This window comes from Harpegnathos saltator, unplaced genomic scaffold (genome assembly GCF_003227715.2).
Source record: "Harpegnathos saltator strain DR-91 unplaced genomic scaffold, Hsal_v8.6 scaffold227, whole genome shotgun sequence".
Lineage (NCBI taxonomy): Eukaryota > Metazoa > Arthropoda > Insecta > Hymenoptera > Formicidae > Harpegnathos > Harpegnathos saltator.
The window spans coordinates 199,427-214,937 of record NW_020230014.1 but is presented as its reverse complement, the minus strand read 5'-3'; the positions used below and the strand labels follow the sequence as shown (position 1 = coordinate 214,937).

General features: G+C 38.5%; 1 protein-coding gene across 2 annotated transcripts in view; it reads right to left on the bottom strand.

Moving 5' to 3' along the window:
• Positions 1-5,426: 5,426 nt before the first annotated feature.
• Vps45 (vacuolar protein sorting 45) overlaps positions 5,427-15,511 on the bottom strand; it is a 64,127-nt gene continuing 54,042 nt past the window's right edge. For both annotated transcript variants that reach the window (XM_025298614.1, XM_025298615.1), the window contains exons 5-6: positions 5,715-5,987; positions 5,427-5,633 (exon numbers count right to left, since the gene is read on the bottom strand). In XM_025298614.1, coding sequence (XP_025154399.1) covers positions 5,442-5,633; positions 5,715-5,987 — 465 coding nt within the window. In that variant the 3' untranslated portion in view covers positions 5,427-5,441. The remainder of the gene's footprint in view (positions 5,634-5,714; positions 5,988-15,511) is intronic.

Genomic DNA, 15,511 nt, shown 5'->3' with positions numbered 1-15,511 from the left:
ATACACGGAAGACCGGAGCAGCATTAAATAATAGTTAGATTTTAATATTTTGTAGAATGATTCCATTTAACCCATGGAATGTTATACTGTTGCTATACGCAATATTCACTGCTCGTAACCTTTTACAAACTCCGGTTACTTCGGAAGAAATGGAAGTGAAGGAGAAGATTGTAAATATGCTCACAGACATGGAAAATAAAATCGACATTCTAATAGAAGAGGAGAAAACATTTGATTTCTATGATATGAAATGAGATCCCACAGGCGGAAAGAGTTGATTTGTTGCAGCATGATGAAGATGAGAATTATCTTCCAGAAGAAGTTAGTTGTACTGGTTTTGAAGCAGAAATATCAAGTGACTATGAAAGGAAAGCTATGAAATTCTGCAAGAGCAGTAAAATAAGACCAAGAACGATTGAAGGAGTTAGACGAAGGTACAAAAAAGTTACATCAATTCGACAATTACGACGATGGAAGAACTATATCAATGCAGGTGGTAGCAGAAATGAAAAATTAAAAGCAATTTCTGAATATACACTAAACCGTTTCGCTGAAGCACTTGAAAAAAGAGTCATTATTCATGATATTAACATTGTACGATGGGCTAATGGACCACAAGAAAAGGAAAATATGCCCGGATTCATAGCATCACCTAGCTGGGTACAAAGATTCAAAAAGAAACATAATATTGTGTCTAGGAAAATAACCAAATTTGTCACGAAAAAATCCTTGTTATCCAAATCAGAGTTAGAAAATAAATGCGATACATTTTATTACAAATGTCAAATATTATATTGGGTCTGGGAAAAAGTTCGTGGCGTTTTTCCCGATAGATGGCGTCAATTGCAAATAACTCAGGAAACACAGATCGCAGCGACACACCTAAACGCTCGTTGGAAAGGTGACACTTCGAGCGTTACTTTGAGTGTATAAACATCGAAATTGGTGCAGTGGTTGGAAAGTTGTTTGCATTTGAAAATGGAGAAAAGTAATGAAAAATTGCGCTACATTTTGCAATATTATTACGACAAAGGAAAGAACACTGCGCAGGCTTGTGAAAAAATTTGTGCTGTATACGGTGAAGGTACTTCATCAAAATCTGCTGCGCGAAAATGGTTCGCTCGCTTTCGTTCTGGTAATTTTGATGTGAAAGATGAGTCACGCTCTGGTCGTCCAATCACTGAAAAAGCTGATGAAATTCTTGAAACAGTCCAGCAAGATAAGCATATCAGCAGTGTCGATATTGGTATGGAGCTAGGCATTGACCACAAAACTGTTTTAAACCATTTACACAAAGCTGGCTACAAAAAGAAGCTCGATGTATGGGTTCCTCATGAGTTGAGCGCGAAAAACATGATAGACCGAATTAACATCTGCGATGCGCTGCTAAAACGCAATGAAATCGAGCCATTTCTGAAACGTGTCATAACCGGTGATGGAAAATGGATCACGTACGACAATTGGAAGCGTCCGAAGATCGTGGACAAGGGATGGTGAGCTGTCACAAGCGTTCGCGAAGCCAGGATTGGCGCCGAAAAAGGTGATGCTGTGTGTGTGGTGGGACTGGAAGGGAATCGTCCACCATGAGCTACTTCCAGTTGGTCAGACGATTGATTCTCAACTCTACTGTGGACAACTAGAGAGATTACGCCAGGCAATTGAAAGAAAACGGCCCGAATTGAATAATAGGAAAGGTGTTGTCTTCCATCATGACAACGCCCGACCACACACTTCTTTGATGACCCGTCAAAAATTGCGAGAGCTTGATTGGGAAATTTTGATGCATCCACCGTATAGTCCAGACATAGCACCCTCTGACTATCACTTGTTCCGATCTCTGCAGAACTCTCTCAATGGAATTAAGCTGGTTTCAAAAGAAGCCTGTGAAAACCACTTGATTCAGTTTTTCAACCAGAAACCAGAAGTTCTTCATCGATGGCATCATGGCTCTACCCGAAAAATGGCGAAACATTGTCGATATTAATGGAGCATATTTGGTTTAAATAAATTCATTTTTACACTATAAGAAAACCAGTTGAATTTTATTAAAAAACGCCACGAACTTTTTCCCAGACCCAATATTAATCGATACGGGGTGGAAAATATCTACAATTCAGATCAGAGTGGGTTCCAATTAGAACTTCACACTGGTCGTACCTTAGCACAAAAAGGTACAAAGAAAATAGAATCCGTAGTGCAATCTGTATCAGCAACCACGCATAGTTATACCATACAGCCAACTATTTCCGCTGATAGTAGATTATTGTCGCCTCTGTTAATTGTATTAAAAGAACTAACAGGAACGTTCGGTCCACGAGTACAGGAAAATTTATTCAATGCTCCTAATATTTTTGTAATGGCTTCCAAATCAGGTAAAATGACATTAGATTATATGAAAACCTGGTTGAGAGAAATATTTTTTCCGAATGTCGGGCCACAATCTGTATTATTATTAGATTCATCGAGTGAACATTATCCCAATGTAATTCAGGAAACTAGATCGGATTTTGCATCAGGTATTGTTTTCCTAACCATTCCGGCTGATACAACGGGAAAAATACAACCATTAGATGTATATGGCTTTCGATTATGGAAAAATTTTATTAAACATTTTTCTGATATTGTAATGCTATTAGACCTTGCAATTGATCTTCATGTTAGAAACAATATTTTAAAACTGCAGTCATTAACGCAGCATCAATTCTAGTCACCCAGATTTCACAATTTATTTAAATATGCGTGGTTTAAATGTGGATATTTACAGAGTAGGCTATGCGAATTCGAAATACCGGTTGAGTTTTGTTTCCAAAATGATTCTAAAATAAAATGCGATATTTGTGGCGAAACTGACATAATTATTTGCTCTTGGTGCAAAAAATCACTTTGTATCACATATTTTCCATGATCACCACCTTTGCAACGAACATGTGCCATAAATGTAACATTTATTTTTCATTTATATGCAAATACTATATTGATTTGTTTATTACTATTGTGAAATATATATTATAACGTGTTATTCTTCTATAATTTATTGTATTGTTCCTCTCTATCCTATAAATTATTACTCCATAATTTTTGTTAAGCCCTTCGTTATGTTTCATTCAGCAATTAATAAAATATATTGTATTGTCACACTACACGCTTGCAGAGGGAACATAACGTTGGCCTAGTTAGAAAACCTCTTAATTCCAATTTTTGGCAAAATTGAGACTCATTTTATTCGATCAAAGTCGACGAAATAAATCGAACAAAATGAGTATCTTAATTTTATCAAACATTGAAGTTAGGAGGTTTTCTAATTAGGCTGATGATAATTGTTTCATTATTTCACGTGCATTGCATGAAATATATTTTAATCATTTTAATTATCCTTAATCGACATACCTTTCAGATTGTAGTGAACATAAATTTTACACATTAAATGAAGAAAATATACATTTGGAGCTTTTGTACAAATAGCGATGCTGCACACACATTTGCTACTGTTATATATGTAAATTATTCTATTGTTCACGTTTTCATCAAGCATTTTTATTTCGTGTAATATTGTATATCATATCATTACGATTAATTGTAGCATAAGAAAATATGCACAAGCAGTCGTGAAGCATAGTGCAATTGTAGAAAAATATAACAGCGTATCTATCTACCTACAGTATCTATCTACTCGGGCAGAGCGGCACATATACGATGAAGATTTCTCATTGCGTTTCGTCCAAAATATTAAATACCATTTTCTAATATTATATATGGATGGATTTGGTATTTAATGCTCTACAATTTTTGTCCTTACAAAAACTTAAAAATTTTGCCAGAGTAACGAGAGGAGAGAGGGGAGTAGTTCAACATTTGAAATTTTAAACAACTGAGCACATAGTTATAAAGAGCATAAAATATTGCAAAACTTTTGTCTGAAATTTTTTTTCATATGACTCATAATTTAGAAAATATTTGATAAAAACGATAACGCCTATTTTTTTCAAGAGATGGTTTCATCCCCTAAACACGTTCCGAAGCCGATATAAAAAAATATATAATAGCCTTAGTTTTTGATGCTCTACAACATATCCGAAGCCCATTCAAATCGGTGAGGGACAGTTGTGACACTCTCCTTATAAGAAACGTTTCAGACGAAAGTTGTATAGTTTCAAGGGAGACATAAAACAACTATTTCATTTTGTTTACAGATGACGCCACTTTCAAGACTGATTCACTGATCATTATTTTCCTTAAATGGAAACTCTAATTTTTCTATTATAACATCTTTTTCTATCAATTGATTCTATTTCTACCATTGAAATTGATCTACTAATTTCTATTAATTTGAACAACTTTTGTCTGAAACATTTTTTTATTTACCTAATATTTTTTAATATATTTTAAGGAATACTCGGTAACTTTTTCGACATTTAACTTACGATGTTTTACTATTTGTCGGAAAAACAAATAATACAAGACTTTGTTACTCTATTTAGTCTCAAAAATATATTGGTGTATACGAGCTACAAGGAGTGTGGCAGCGTCCGTTGTCCGCGAGCCTTAGGCATATGGATTTTGACAGTTGAAGGATGTTTGTCTGGACAACGGGAGTTTGTTGAAAAACAACAGCAGCAGAGTCTGTCATGAGCCGTCGCCGCAAGCAGACGTGACTTAGACGTTTCTTTTTAATATTGTTAAGACGAGACGATTTTCGTGAGTCTGTACATATTGGAAGTAAAGCGGAGTTCTTCTTTTCCTCTAATCTTGTGTTGGTTCATTTCGCGGACCCGGTACGCGCGAGACGGACACGCGTAACAATATTGTTACAATAGTGCCCTAACTTTTGTTAACTTATCGATCTTTGAAAATTTCAAAATCATCAAATTAATAAAAGTCAGGACTCTATTGTAACAATATATTCTTGAAATAGAATAAAAAAGTCTAGTCTCATTTTTTCTTTCAACAAATAGTTAGCGAGGTATCGTAAATTAAATGTTGAAAAAGTTATTAAGTTTTCCTTAAATATCTTAAAAAATATTAGGCAAATAAAAAAATGTTTCAGACAAAAGTTGTTCAAATTAATTGGTAGAAAATGATATAATAAAAAATTGGTATTTGTATTTTGCATAAAAAGTAATGATCAGTGAATATCTCGAAAATGGCGCCATCTATAAACAAAATGATATAGTTGTTTTATGTTTCCCTTGAAACCATACAACTTTTGTCTGAAACATTTTTTAATATCTTTAATATTTTTCGAGATTTTTGCTTGGCTTATTAAAATGGGACATCCTGTATATCATAATAAATGAAATATTATGAACACCTATCTTCAACCTTATCTTATCTTTTATCATTAATTTTCTATAATTAGTAATAAGAGATTCAAAATTCATTCAAAGTGTGTGAATCATTCTATATATTGAAGAGTGCAAATGGCAATCTTTTAATTAACTATTCTATAAAATAATAATTATCACAATTACCTTGATATATTTGTCCGAAACACTTCTTTTCTTAAGTAATTCTATCAAACCATTAATATCATTGTTTGCATGTTTTTCATAATGAAGTGCATAGAGCATCACAAGTCTAACAGTATCAATATCTCGTACTTTTTGATTATTGATAAGCGTTTTTATTTTCTGTAACTATAAAAGAAATAGTTATTAACAAATATCTAAAACATATGTAAATGTACACAAATAATATGTCATAAAATAAGAAGATACCTGTGATGAATGATCAGCTTGGCAACTCAGTTCTTGCTCCAATTCAGATACTTCTAACAAATTATGCTTTTCAACAACGGATGAAAGCTCTCCAACTACTGTAACATGTTTTGATACAGTACCAGAAAGTTTCTTAAAGAGTGGATATGTTTCTACAAAGTGTTTCATATCGGCTATACTTTCAACTTTTTGGTGCTTCTTTGCTTTCTTTTGGAACTCATCCATCAGTTCTTTTATTGTTTGTCCAATTTCCCCAAAATTCAGATACAGGTTCTATTTAAAAATATGCTTCTTAAATACAAAAAAAGATTTTATGAAAAAAAGATAAATACTATTCCAGAGATTTTGGAATTAAAACTTCTATCCATTTACCACAGACTCTTTTTTACAGACTTACACTATTTTATAGATCTGTTCAATCTATTACACGTATTACTTTGTAAACTTATTTTATATTTAAGCTTATTTTATAGGAATTTTGAATATGCATTTTTTCACTGATAAATAAAAAGGTGGTCGTAGTGAGTATTCGTGAGTATAGTGAGAAAATTCGAATATGCATTATTAAACACTATATGTTGGTAAAATTAATATTACAATAATAGTAACACTAAAGTAGATAAGATTAATATTAATTTTTATATTTTGTTAATATGTATGTTAAAATGAGAAAGAGGGAGAGAGTGTCATTTAATTAATATAATATATGTAAATAATACAAAGATAATTTACATACACATATACATACACGCACGCACACATATACACATATACAGAGAGCGTCCCATTTTAAATAATGTATTTTAATATCTCTTTTGTAACTCGTCATAGACAATTTTTTTCAGATAAAAGTTGCAGAAAGAAGTCTGTGGTTTGGAAGGAAACATTATTAAAATATAGACTTGACCTTAAGTAACCTTTACAAGGTTGGGTCAAAGTCATCAATGTTTTCTCAAATAGAATTTTCAATTTGCAAATATATATTATTGTAACGATGCTCAAAACTTTTCCAATAACTTGTGATAATAACACTCTTCCTTAAAAATTACGAGTGTTTCACGTGGTTATCTTATTTTAAATGATGCGCTTTTGCATCGTTTTATAAAAGTGTTTTAAACAAAAATTGTTTATGATTAAGAAGAAAATATAACGCCATTTTTAATTAATAATGGGTGCATTGTATTGTTATTTATAAATGTGTGTGTGTGTGTGTGTGTGTGTGTGTGTGTGCTACGTGCGTGCGTGTGTGTGTGTGTATGTGTGTGCTGCGTGCGTGTGTATGTGTGTGTCTGCGTGCGTGTGTGTGTGTGTGTCTGCGTGTGTGTGTGTGTGTGTGTGTCCGTGTGCCTGTGTGCGTATGTGTGCGTGTGTGTGCATGCGTGTGCGTGCGTGCGCGCGTGTGTGTGCGTGTGTGTGGTGTGTGTTCAATATTTGCTTTACCCAGAATTCACGGCATGAATATATCGAGTATCAAATTCTATTAACACGTTCACTGTCGGACTGAAAATTTGAATTTCGTGTGGTGGCCAAAGTTATTTTTTCTTTTATTTATTTTTAGTCGTTTTTTTGCACGATTGAACTGGCATTGAACTGAGTCTTTTCGAGGGTCCTGGTTTGTCACTCATAATAAAAAACAATCGCATAAACGGCCGTTTGGTGAGGGACCGCAACACGCGATATCGCGTGACCGACAGTGAACATGTTAAAGTGTTTGTTCTATGTGTTCCCTCACCTCTCATTGGGGTTACATGAGTCTCCTCGTTTCTCGCGTCGAGATGCTTATCGTGTTATTAGAAAAAATAAGCTCAAAATAAATAAAAATTAAGAATTTAATAAATGCTCGTAAAAAATGTCTCCCTCAATATCAATACAACATTGTAGCTGAAAGATAAAATGCTGAATAGAACTTAGTAGCAAATTCTCCTTCAAATATCTTTGACATGCTTATATTATTTCTTCATGTCATTTTTCAATGATTGCTATGAACCACATATGAGCATTCGACAAATAGAAAGTGTATAGAAATGAGTTATAAACCATCCAAGAGGCATAACTTCCAAGTTTCTACAATCTTCAAATTTTCACTCTTACTATGTGACTCTCACACAAGCACTGTCTGATAATGACATAATAAGTAGAATCGGATATTGCAGGTGATCACAAGAAATGTTATGGAATAACAAACTTTTGTAGATATGTCTTGTTTAATGATAAAGCAGCATTTCACAATACGGACATAATTGTTATTATTATTTGGAAAAAAAATCCTCGATAATTTCGGTGGGTTATATCACCGAATATCAATCATATCAATCTAATGGAGCTTAAATATCTAATTCGGAATTCTTAATGGATATTGGTAGGACCTCTATATTTTTCACTTTTTGTTTTTAATATTTTAATCTGAATCGGCAAAAATATTTTCAATTTTTGTATAATGATTTATCGGCTTTGGTTAAAAATATTAATTTTCACATAAAACTGAATAATGATACATAATGATACACTATCGCATAACTAACGAATACATCGTTTTTTGCATGAAAGATTCATTTAAAAAAATAGAAAGAAATAATGAACTAGTAGCATAGCCACCATGGTCTAAGGAATAGAGGGACGGAATCTAAAAGCATTATTTGAGTGAGAGGGATGTCAACTCAGACATGCAGGCAAGGGAGATTGCTTTCCGTCAGATTAGTTTCTGCCACTTCACACACAGACACATGTCTGTGAAATGTTGCGACTAAGAGATTAGGTGCATATAAATTATGAAAATTAATATTTTATAGCAAAATGGTTGAGTGTATAGTGTGTACCAAGATATCCAATAACGAATTATATAAGATAAAATATTTAAATATTTAAATATTTAAATATATAAATATTTAAATATTTAAATATATAAATATTTAAATATTTAAATATATAAATATTTAAATATTTAAATATATAAATATTTAAATAATTAGAAATTATAAATTCTAAAATATATAGAAATGTTAAAAGATTCATTTTATTGTCATTTATTGTACTTTTATTTATTAAAATGTACTAAATAAAATGCTGAAAAAAAATGTTGAATGTAAAACAATATATATATATGATTTTTTATAAATTGTGAGCGATATTTTTATATAAGTTTCATATTTAAGATCATCTTAAATCCTCAGATACTTCCTAGCCAATAAAACAATCCGTACGGCATCTAAAAATAAACTTAAGATAATTATATTAAAATATAAGATCCGACTGTGAATACCGGTCTAAATTTTATCTTGAGGCTGTGGTCGACTTGACGCTACAAATACTGTTTGCGACGACGCGCGAGAGTGACTGGAACTCTCTTATCAGAAGGGTCGGAGCCGAGTCGTTAACTTATGGTTAAGTTTGAATAAGTGGAACGTAATCCTTTGTCGCGACAGCAATATTGAGATTCTGCAATATGCCGCGTTCAGAGGACGGTAGCAATGCACTTCCGAAAACGCTGCGCTCTGTCATGCGGGAGGCGACCGATTCGTTCCTGGGCGATTGGCCACGGTCGGACGGACGCTGGGAACGAGGGCTCAGAGTTCTCAAAAGGAGCGAGCGCGTCGCTTGTGAAATTGCCAAGATTCGTGACGAATACTTGGATTGAGAGAGTCCGCAAACTCCCCAAGGAGACGGCAACGCCGTTCCTCACAGCCAAGGTCCTCGACGGACACTCGTGAAGACAGAGTCACCTGTGCCACACGGAGGCGATCGAGATCGTTCCTGGCGCGTGGCAACGAAGTTAACTCAGAGAGAAATAGTCGATTCTCACCATAGAGCCTTAACCCAGCAGGGTGTATTGGCACTACAGTCAACTCAGCAGAGTGTAGATTGCGTTGGTTTGAATCTCTACTACGTGCAGAAACTACCCTAGGAAAGCTTAGAGCAAGTCGGTAAAGAAGTGTGCGACAATAGTGCACAGGGTGTGCCCTTTGATCCGAACGGCCATTGCCGATCGAACGATATAACGACCGTCGCCGTCGCGCCGGGATGTCATGCGGAAGTGATCCTCACAGCGCTGGTCATCGACAAAGTACCGGCGGCAGGAATGGATTCAACCTCCCAGAATGCGCGAAGCGTTTGATTGAGGTCGTCGGCAGCGAGATTATGAAAATTGTAGACAATCGGGGTAGGATGAGTATCCGATACAGAACCTGATATTATCCAACCCAGGACGGTGTTTTGCGTGACGGGTTCGTCAGCTTGGCCGCGTCGGACGCCGCTGCGAATCAAACGACCGTACAGGTCGGCGCCGATTATTAATTCAAGTGGAGATGCGTCACCCGTATCGGGATCGGCGAGACGCGAGAGATCCTTAAGATGCGGCCAAAGTTTAGCACAATGTCGTCGCTGGGGCGTGTATCTTGTAAGGGACGGAAGAACGATGGCCGTGGTCTCATAGCAAGGCTCAGTCGAGTCAGCGGGAAACACCTGAACACCCGCGATACGTTTGGCCACGGTGTGCGTGTCCCCGATCCCCATCACGCTGACGTGTTGCTTCTGACACGGGAGTCTGAGCAGCTGCGCTAAATTTTCGGAAATGAATGGCGCTGGATCCCTGATCGAGCAGGGTTCGAACGCGGGCTGTGCGCCCTTGAGCCGACTGAACCCGCACGATGGCTATTGCTAGTAGCACGGAGAGCGAAGGTTGCTTCGAAGAAAGGAGATGGGAGACCACGGGAGAACGACTGGGCGCATCGTAAGTCGAGCTATGAGTCCTGACAGCGTCCGAATCTGGCGTATCATGGGTCGGTCGGTGCAGCAATGTATGATGCTTGGCTTTGCATTCGCGACAGCGCGAGCCACTGGGGCACGCAGGTGCACGGTGAGATGCGGAGAGGTAGTTGAAACATCGCGCGTTTTGTGTGGTGAGTTCCTATCGTAACGCCACGGAAAGCCCGTGAAACTTTGGGCACTGATAAAGTTTATGCGCCATCGGACATAACGGACATTCAGCATCAGTCGCAATCGCTGTATGAGACTGAACGGAATGCCCCTTGGAACCGCGGAAGACGGACGAGACCGCTGCAAGACTAGGATCGACAGAGGCCAACGCGTCAAGCGCGCGTGTACGAGCATCAATGAACTTAAATAACTGATTAATTGTCGGGAATTCCCTCGTGTCATGGACTCGCTTAATTTAGTTTCCCACAGACGCTTTGACGGCCCGTCGAGCCGCTGCGTTAGTATATAAATGATTGTATCGTTCCAATGCTAAACGGGTCGACCGAGATTTTGCAGGGCCTGCAGAGAAGAGTACACGTGATCTCGTAATCGCTGTAGTTCTTTGGGATTTTCCGTGGTGAGAACTAGTAACTCAAAAATGGTCGTGAGGTGGGTATTGACTAGATGTCGTTTATCCTCGTACCGGGCTATAAGCAGCTCCCACGTCACCGAGAAGTTGGCAGCGGTGACAACTAAATGGCTCAGTGCTTGACCAGCTTCCCCGGTGAGTGAAGAGCGGAGATACAACAGGCGATTGACGTCTGACAATATAGAGTTGTCAATAATGAGAGATTGGAATTGATCGCGGAACGACTCCCAGTTCGAAAAAGCGCCGTCAAAAGTAGGCAGCATAAGACGGGGTAGATGTGGTCGCACCGGCTGAGCAACTATCGGTGAACTCGCCCGCTCGTGGGAGCCTGGCAGCAAACTAATGTTAAGTGCGGACTGTGTTCGATTGCCTCCAACGTTTCGGCCATAAAGTCGAGTGCAACGTGAAAATTACTTTCACACTTTTCGAATTCTGCCGTGACGAAATACGGTAGGGTTGTCTGTTGGACGTCGGAGGCTTCGGCACGAAGTTGCATATCAAGAGATCGAGAGCGTCCGAACATCTCTTTCAGGAGTGCAACCCGTTGCCGGATCACAGCACCCGTCCATTTAGCTTCGCTGAGTTTTTTGAAATTAGATAGCACTCGCGCGATGTCGTGCATCTCATAAGCCTGCTGATAAAGCAGGTGTTTGACGGAGGACATGATGTGCGCTAAGGAGATAAACTCGTTGGACGCAAGGAATAGCACTAGACTATGCCTCTATCAACTGACTGTGACTCACCGAGTCAACTACCTCGAGCTCCGATCCGGCTCGAAGGACCAATGTTTGCGACCAAGCGCGGGAGTGACTGGAACATTCTTATCAGAAGGGTCCGAGCCAAGTTGTTAACTTGTGGTTAAGTTTGAATAAATGGAACGTAATCCTTTGTCGCGACAGCAATATTGAGATTCTGCAATATGCCGCGTTCAGAGGACGGTGGCAATGCACCTCCGAAAACGTTGCGCTCTGTCACGGAGGCGACCGATTCATTCCTGGGCGACTGGCCACGGTCGGGCGGACGTTGGGAACGAGAACTCAGAGTTCTCAAAAGGAGCGAGGATTTGGCAATGGGATTTCATTCTTCACCGTAACGGAGCGCTGCAGGCTGTGTATCAGTTGGAAAGGTTAGCGAAACACACCTGGTGATCTGTCCTCCTGTTTGTGACACACTGCAAACATGCCGCACGTGTTTTCTAATGTAGAGTACGCAGATATGGTTTATGTTTATGGGTATTGTGATGGCAGTGCTCCCGCAGCCGTTGAAGAATATCATCGCTGTTTTCCGATGCGCCGCATTCCAGACCGAAGAGTATTCTCAAACGTGTTTAACAGCTTACGTGAAAATGGCACACTTCCCAGTGCTCACATCTGAACGTAGAGTTGAGAGAAATGTTGAGGAAGAAGAAAATGTACTTCAAATGGTACAAATGGTACAAAGGAGCTCTCCGACTAGTACAAGAAGAGTATCTGCACGTACTGGTGTTCCTCGGACACGTATCTGGCAGATACTGCATGACCAACATCTGTACTCATTTCATCCGCGACGAGTACAAAATCTCCATGAAGGAGATGGAGCCACACGTCTGCAGTTTTGCCAGTGGCTACAGAATCATCGTGAATTGATTCCCGTCATATTTTTCATTGACGAGGCAACATTTACGCGTAATGGCATAAATAATACGCGTAACACCCATCGTTGGTCGCAAGATAACCCTAACGCCATTGTTGTATAGAATGTTTAAGTTCGTTTCTCCGTCAACGTATGGCATGATTGATGGAATGCTGATTGGTCCTGTTATTTTGCAAAATTGTATGACAGAGCAGAGTTACCTCGGCTTTTTACAAAATATGCTTCCAACTAGAAGATATTTCCCTGGCTACACGAAGAACAATGTATTTTCAGCACGACGGAGCACCTCCTCATAACATCTTGTGAGAGCACACTTAAATGCAGTGTTTCCACATCGTTGGATCAGTCGCGGTGGAACAGTGCAGTGGCCACCAAGATCATCCGACCTAACTCCTCTGGATTTTTGCTTGTGGGATTGGTTAAAGTGCGAGGTGTATAAAACTAAAGTGAATATACGGGATGAACTTATTGCACATGTAACAGCCGCTGTTGACCAAATTAGGGGCCCAAATGAAGATGCCCTGCGGCGCGCAATCTGCCACGTTTTCACAAGATGTGACAAATGTATCGAAGTACGGGGCGAAATATTCGAAAATTTGTTATGATAGATATATTACGAGGGTCGTTCAATAAGTCCTTAGAAAAAGATAGAAAAATAAATTATTTTGGGTAGATATTTTTTATTTTTCAACATAATCTCCTTTTAGCTCTATACACTTTTCCAAGCGTTTCTCCAACTTTTTTAAGCCGTCCAAAAAGTAGGATTTCGGAAAATCCTCAAAATAGGCATCTGTTTAGGTGATGACCTCCTCGTTCGACGTGAACCGTTGTCCGCCGAGTCATTTTTTCAAGTTTGGAAATAAAAAAAGTCACTGGGGGCTGAATACGGTGGATGTTGTAATAATTCGAACTTTAATTCCATAATCTTGACCATCGAAACTGCGCAGGTGTGCACCCGTGCATTGTCTTGATAGAAGAGGATCTTTTTCTTTTTCAAATGAGGACGTTTTTTCTTGATTTCTTCGCTCAACCGGTGCAATAACGACGCATAATACTCTCCAGTTATTGTTTGTCCTTTTTCCAAGTAATCGGTGTAGATGATTCCGCGTGCATCCCAAAAAACCGTGGCCATCACCTTGCCGGCCGATTTCACCGTCTTCGCCTTCTTCGGAGCCCGTTCGTCTTCAAAAACCCACTGTTTTGACTGTTACTTTGTCTCTGGAGTGTAGTGGTATATCCATGTTTCGTCCACAGTTATGTATCGACGCAGAAACTCGTCAGGATTGCGACGAAAAAGCGCCAAAACAGCCTCAGAGTCGACCACACGATTGCGTTTATTCTCCACTGAGAGCAAACGCGGCACCCATCTTGCCGAGATTTTTTTCACACCCAATTTTTCATGCAAAATTGAAAACACTGTACCTTGCGATATGCTTGTGGCCTCAACTATTTCGCGCACTTTGATTCGTCGATCACTCAAAACCATATCGTGGATTTTGTCAATCATTTCGGGGGTAGTTACTTCCACTGGACGTCCCGAACGATGTTCATCTTTTGTGGATGTACGGCCACGTTTAAACTCATTTACTCAATTGTAAACAGTTGCAAACACAGGAGCAGATGTGCCATGAACTTAATCTAACTCAGCTTTAATCTCTTTCGGTGTTAAGCCTTTTAAAAATAAGTGTTTAATCACCACTCGAAACTCACTTTTTTCCATTTTTCTAAATAAAGAAAAGTTTGTTGCTTCAATCGACAATAAAAATGAAACCATGTGATGGATATAACTGAGACTTTAACAGCTGTCTAGTGAGTAATGATGCTTACTAAAAACAAACTATTTTCGATACTACGAGCCTCATCTCTTGGATTTTCTAAGGACTTATTGAACGACCCTCGTACAATGTAATTGCAGTAAACTTCAACTCATATTTGACAATTCCGACGTGTAATTTAACATAATTTGTGTAATTTAAGCTGTATCTCGGAAACCAGTAATAAACGACACCATGTTTATGTAACATTTTTGCCTTATATTACCTCGTTCTATACCCCCATGAAATATTGACCTTTCCTCCCAGGACACCTTATATATACATATATATATACACAAGGTGTTAGGAAAGTGTGGAAAGTCGGTCAAATATCTCGAAAACGAAACATTTCTGAGAAAAATGTTTCTAATCAGAGTTGTAGGGTTTTAAAAGTTCTTCATTGAATGATCATATCCGTTTGACCTTGAGTGGAGGGGTCAAGGCGAGGTCAAGGCCAATATGATGTTTTTAAATGGAACACCCCATTTTTTATCACACAGTGTTAAAAATGACAGCGAGACGTTTCGAAAACGCTACTTGATGACTTATTTTTGTTAAGAATTGTCTGAGTTATGAGCTTTAGAATTTACAGTGCCGCCAGCATTAGTATTATCCAGCATGTACCGCGTGGAGGTTGCATGGTCGGACTTTACACCCGTGTGTGTATGTGTATATATGTGTGTGTATATATGTATGTGTGTCTGTGGCTGCACGTCTGCATATATGCTGCGTGTATGTCTGCGTGTGCTTCGCGCGCGCGCGTATGTGTGTGTGTCAACAGAAATAAGGACCCTGCAGTTCGTCATTCGCGCAGTATTTAATGACTGTAAACCCTCTCTGCTGTATGTGTGTGTGTGTGTGTGTGTGTGTGTGTGTGTGTGTGTGTGTGTGTGTGTGTGTGCGTGAGTGTGTGTGTGCGTGCGTGTGTGTGTGCATGTGTATGTAAACGGGTTTTTACTGAATTAAGTGTTCAAATTGTCTTCCGTCTGCTACTTGACAATGACCTAATC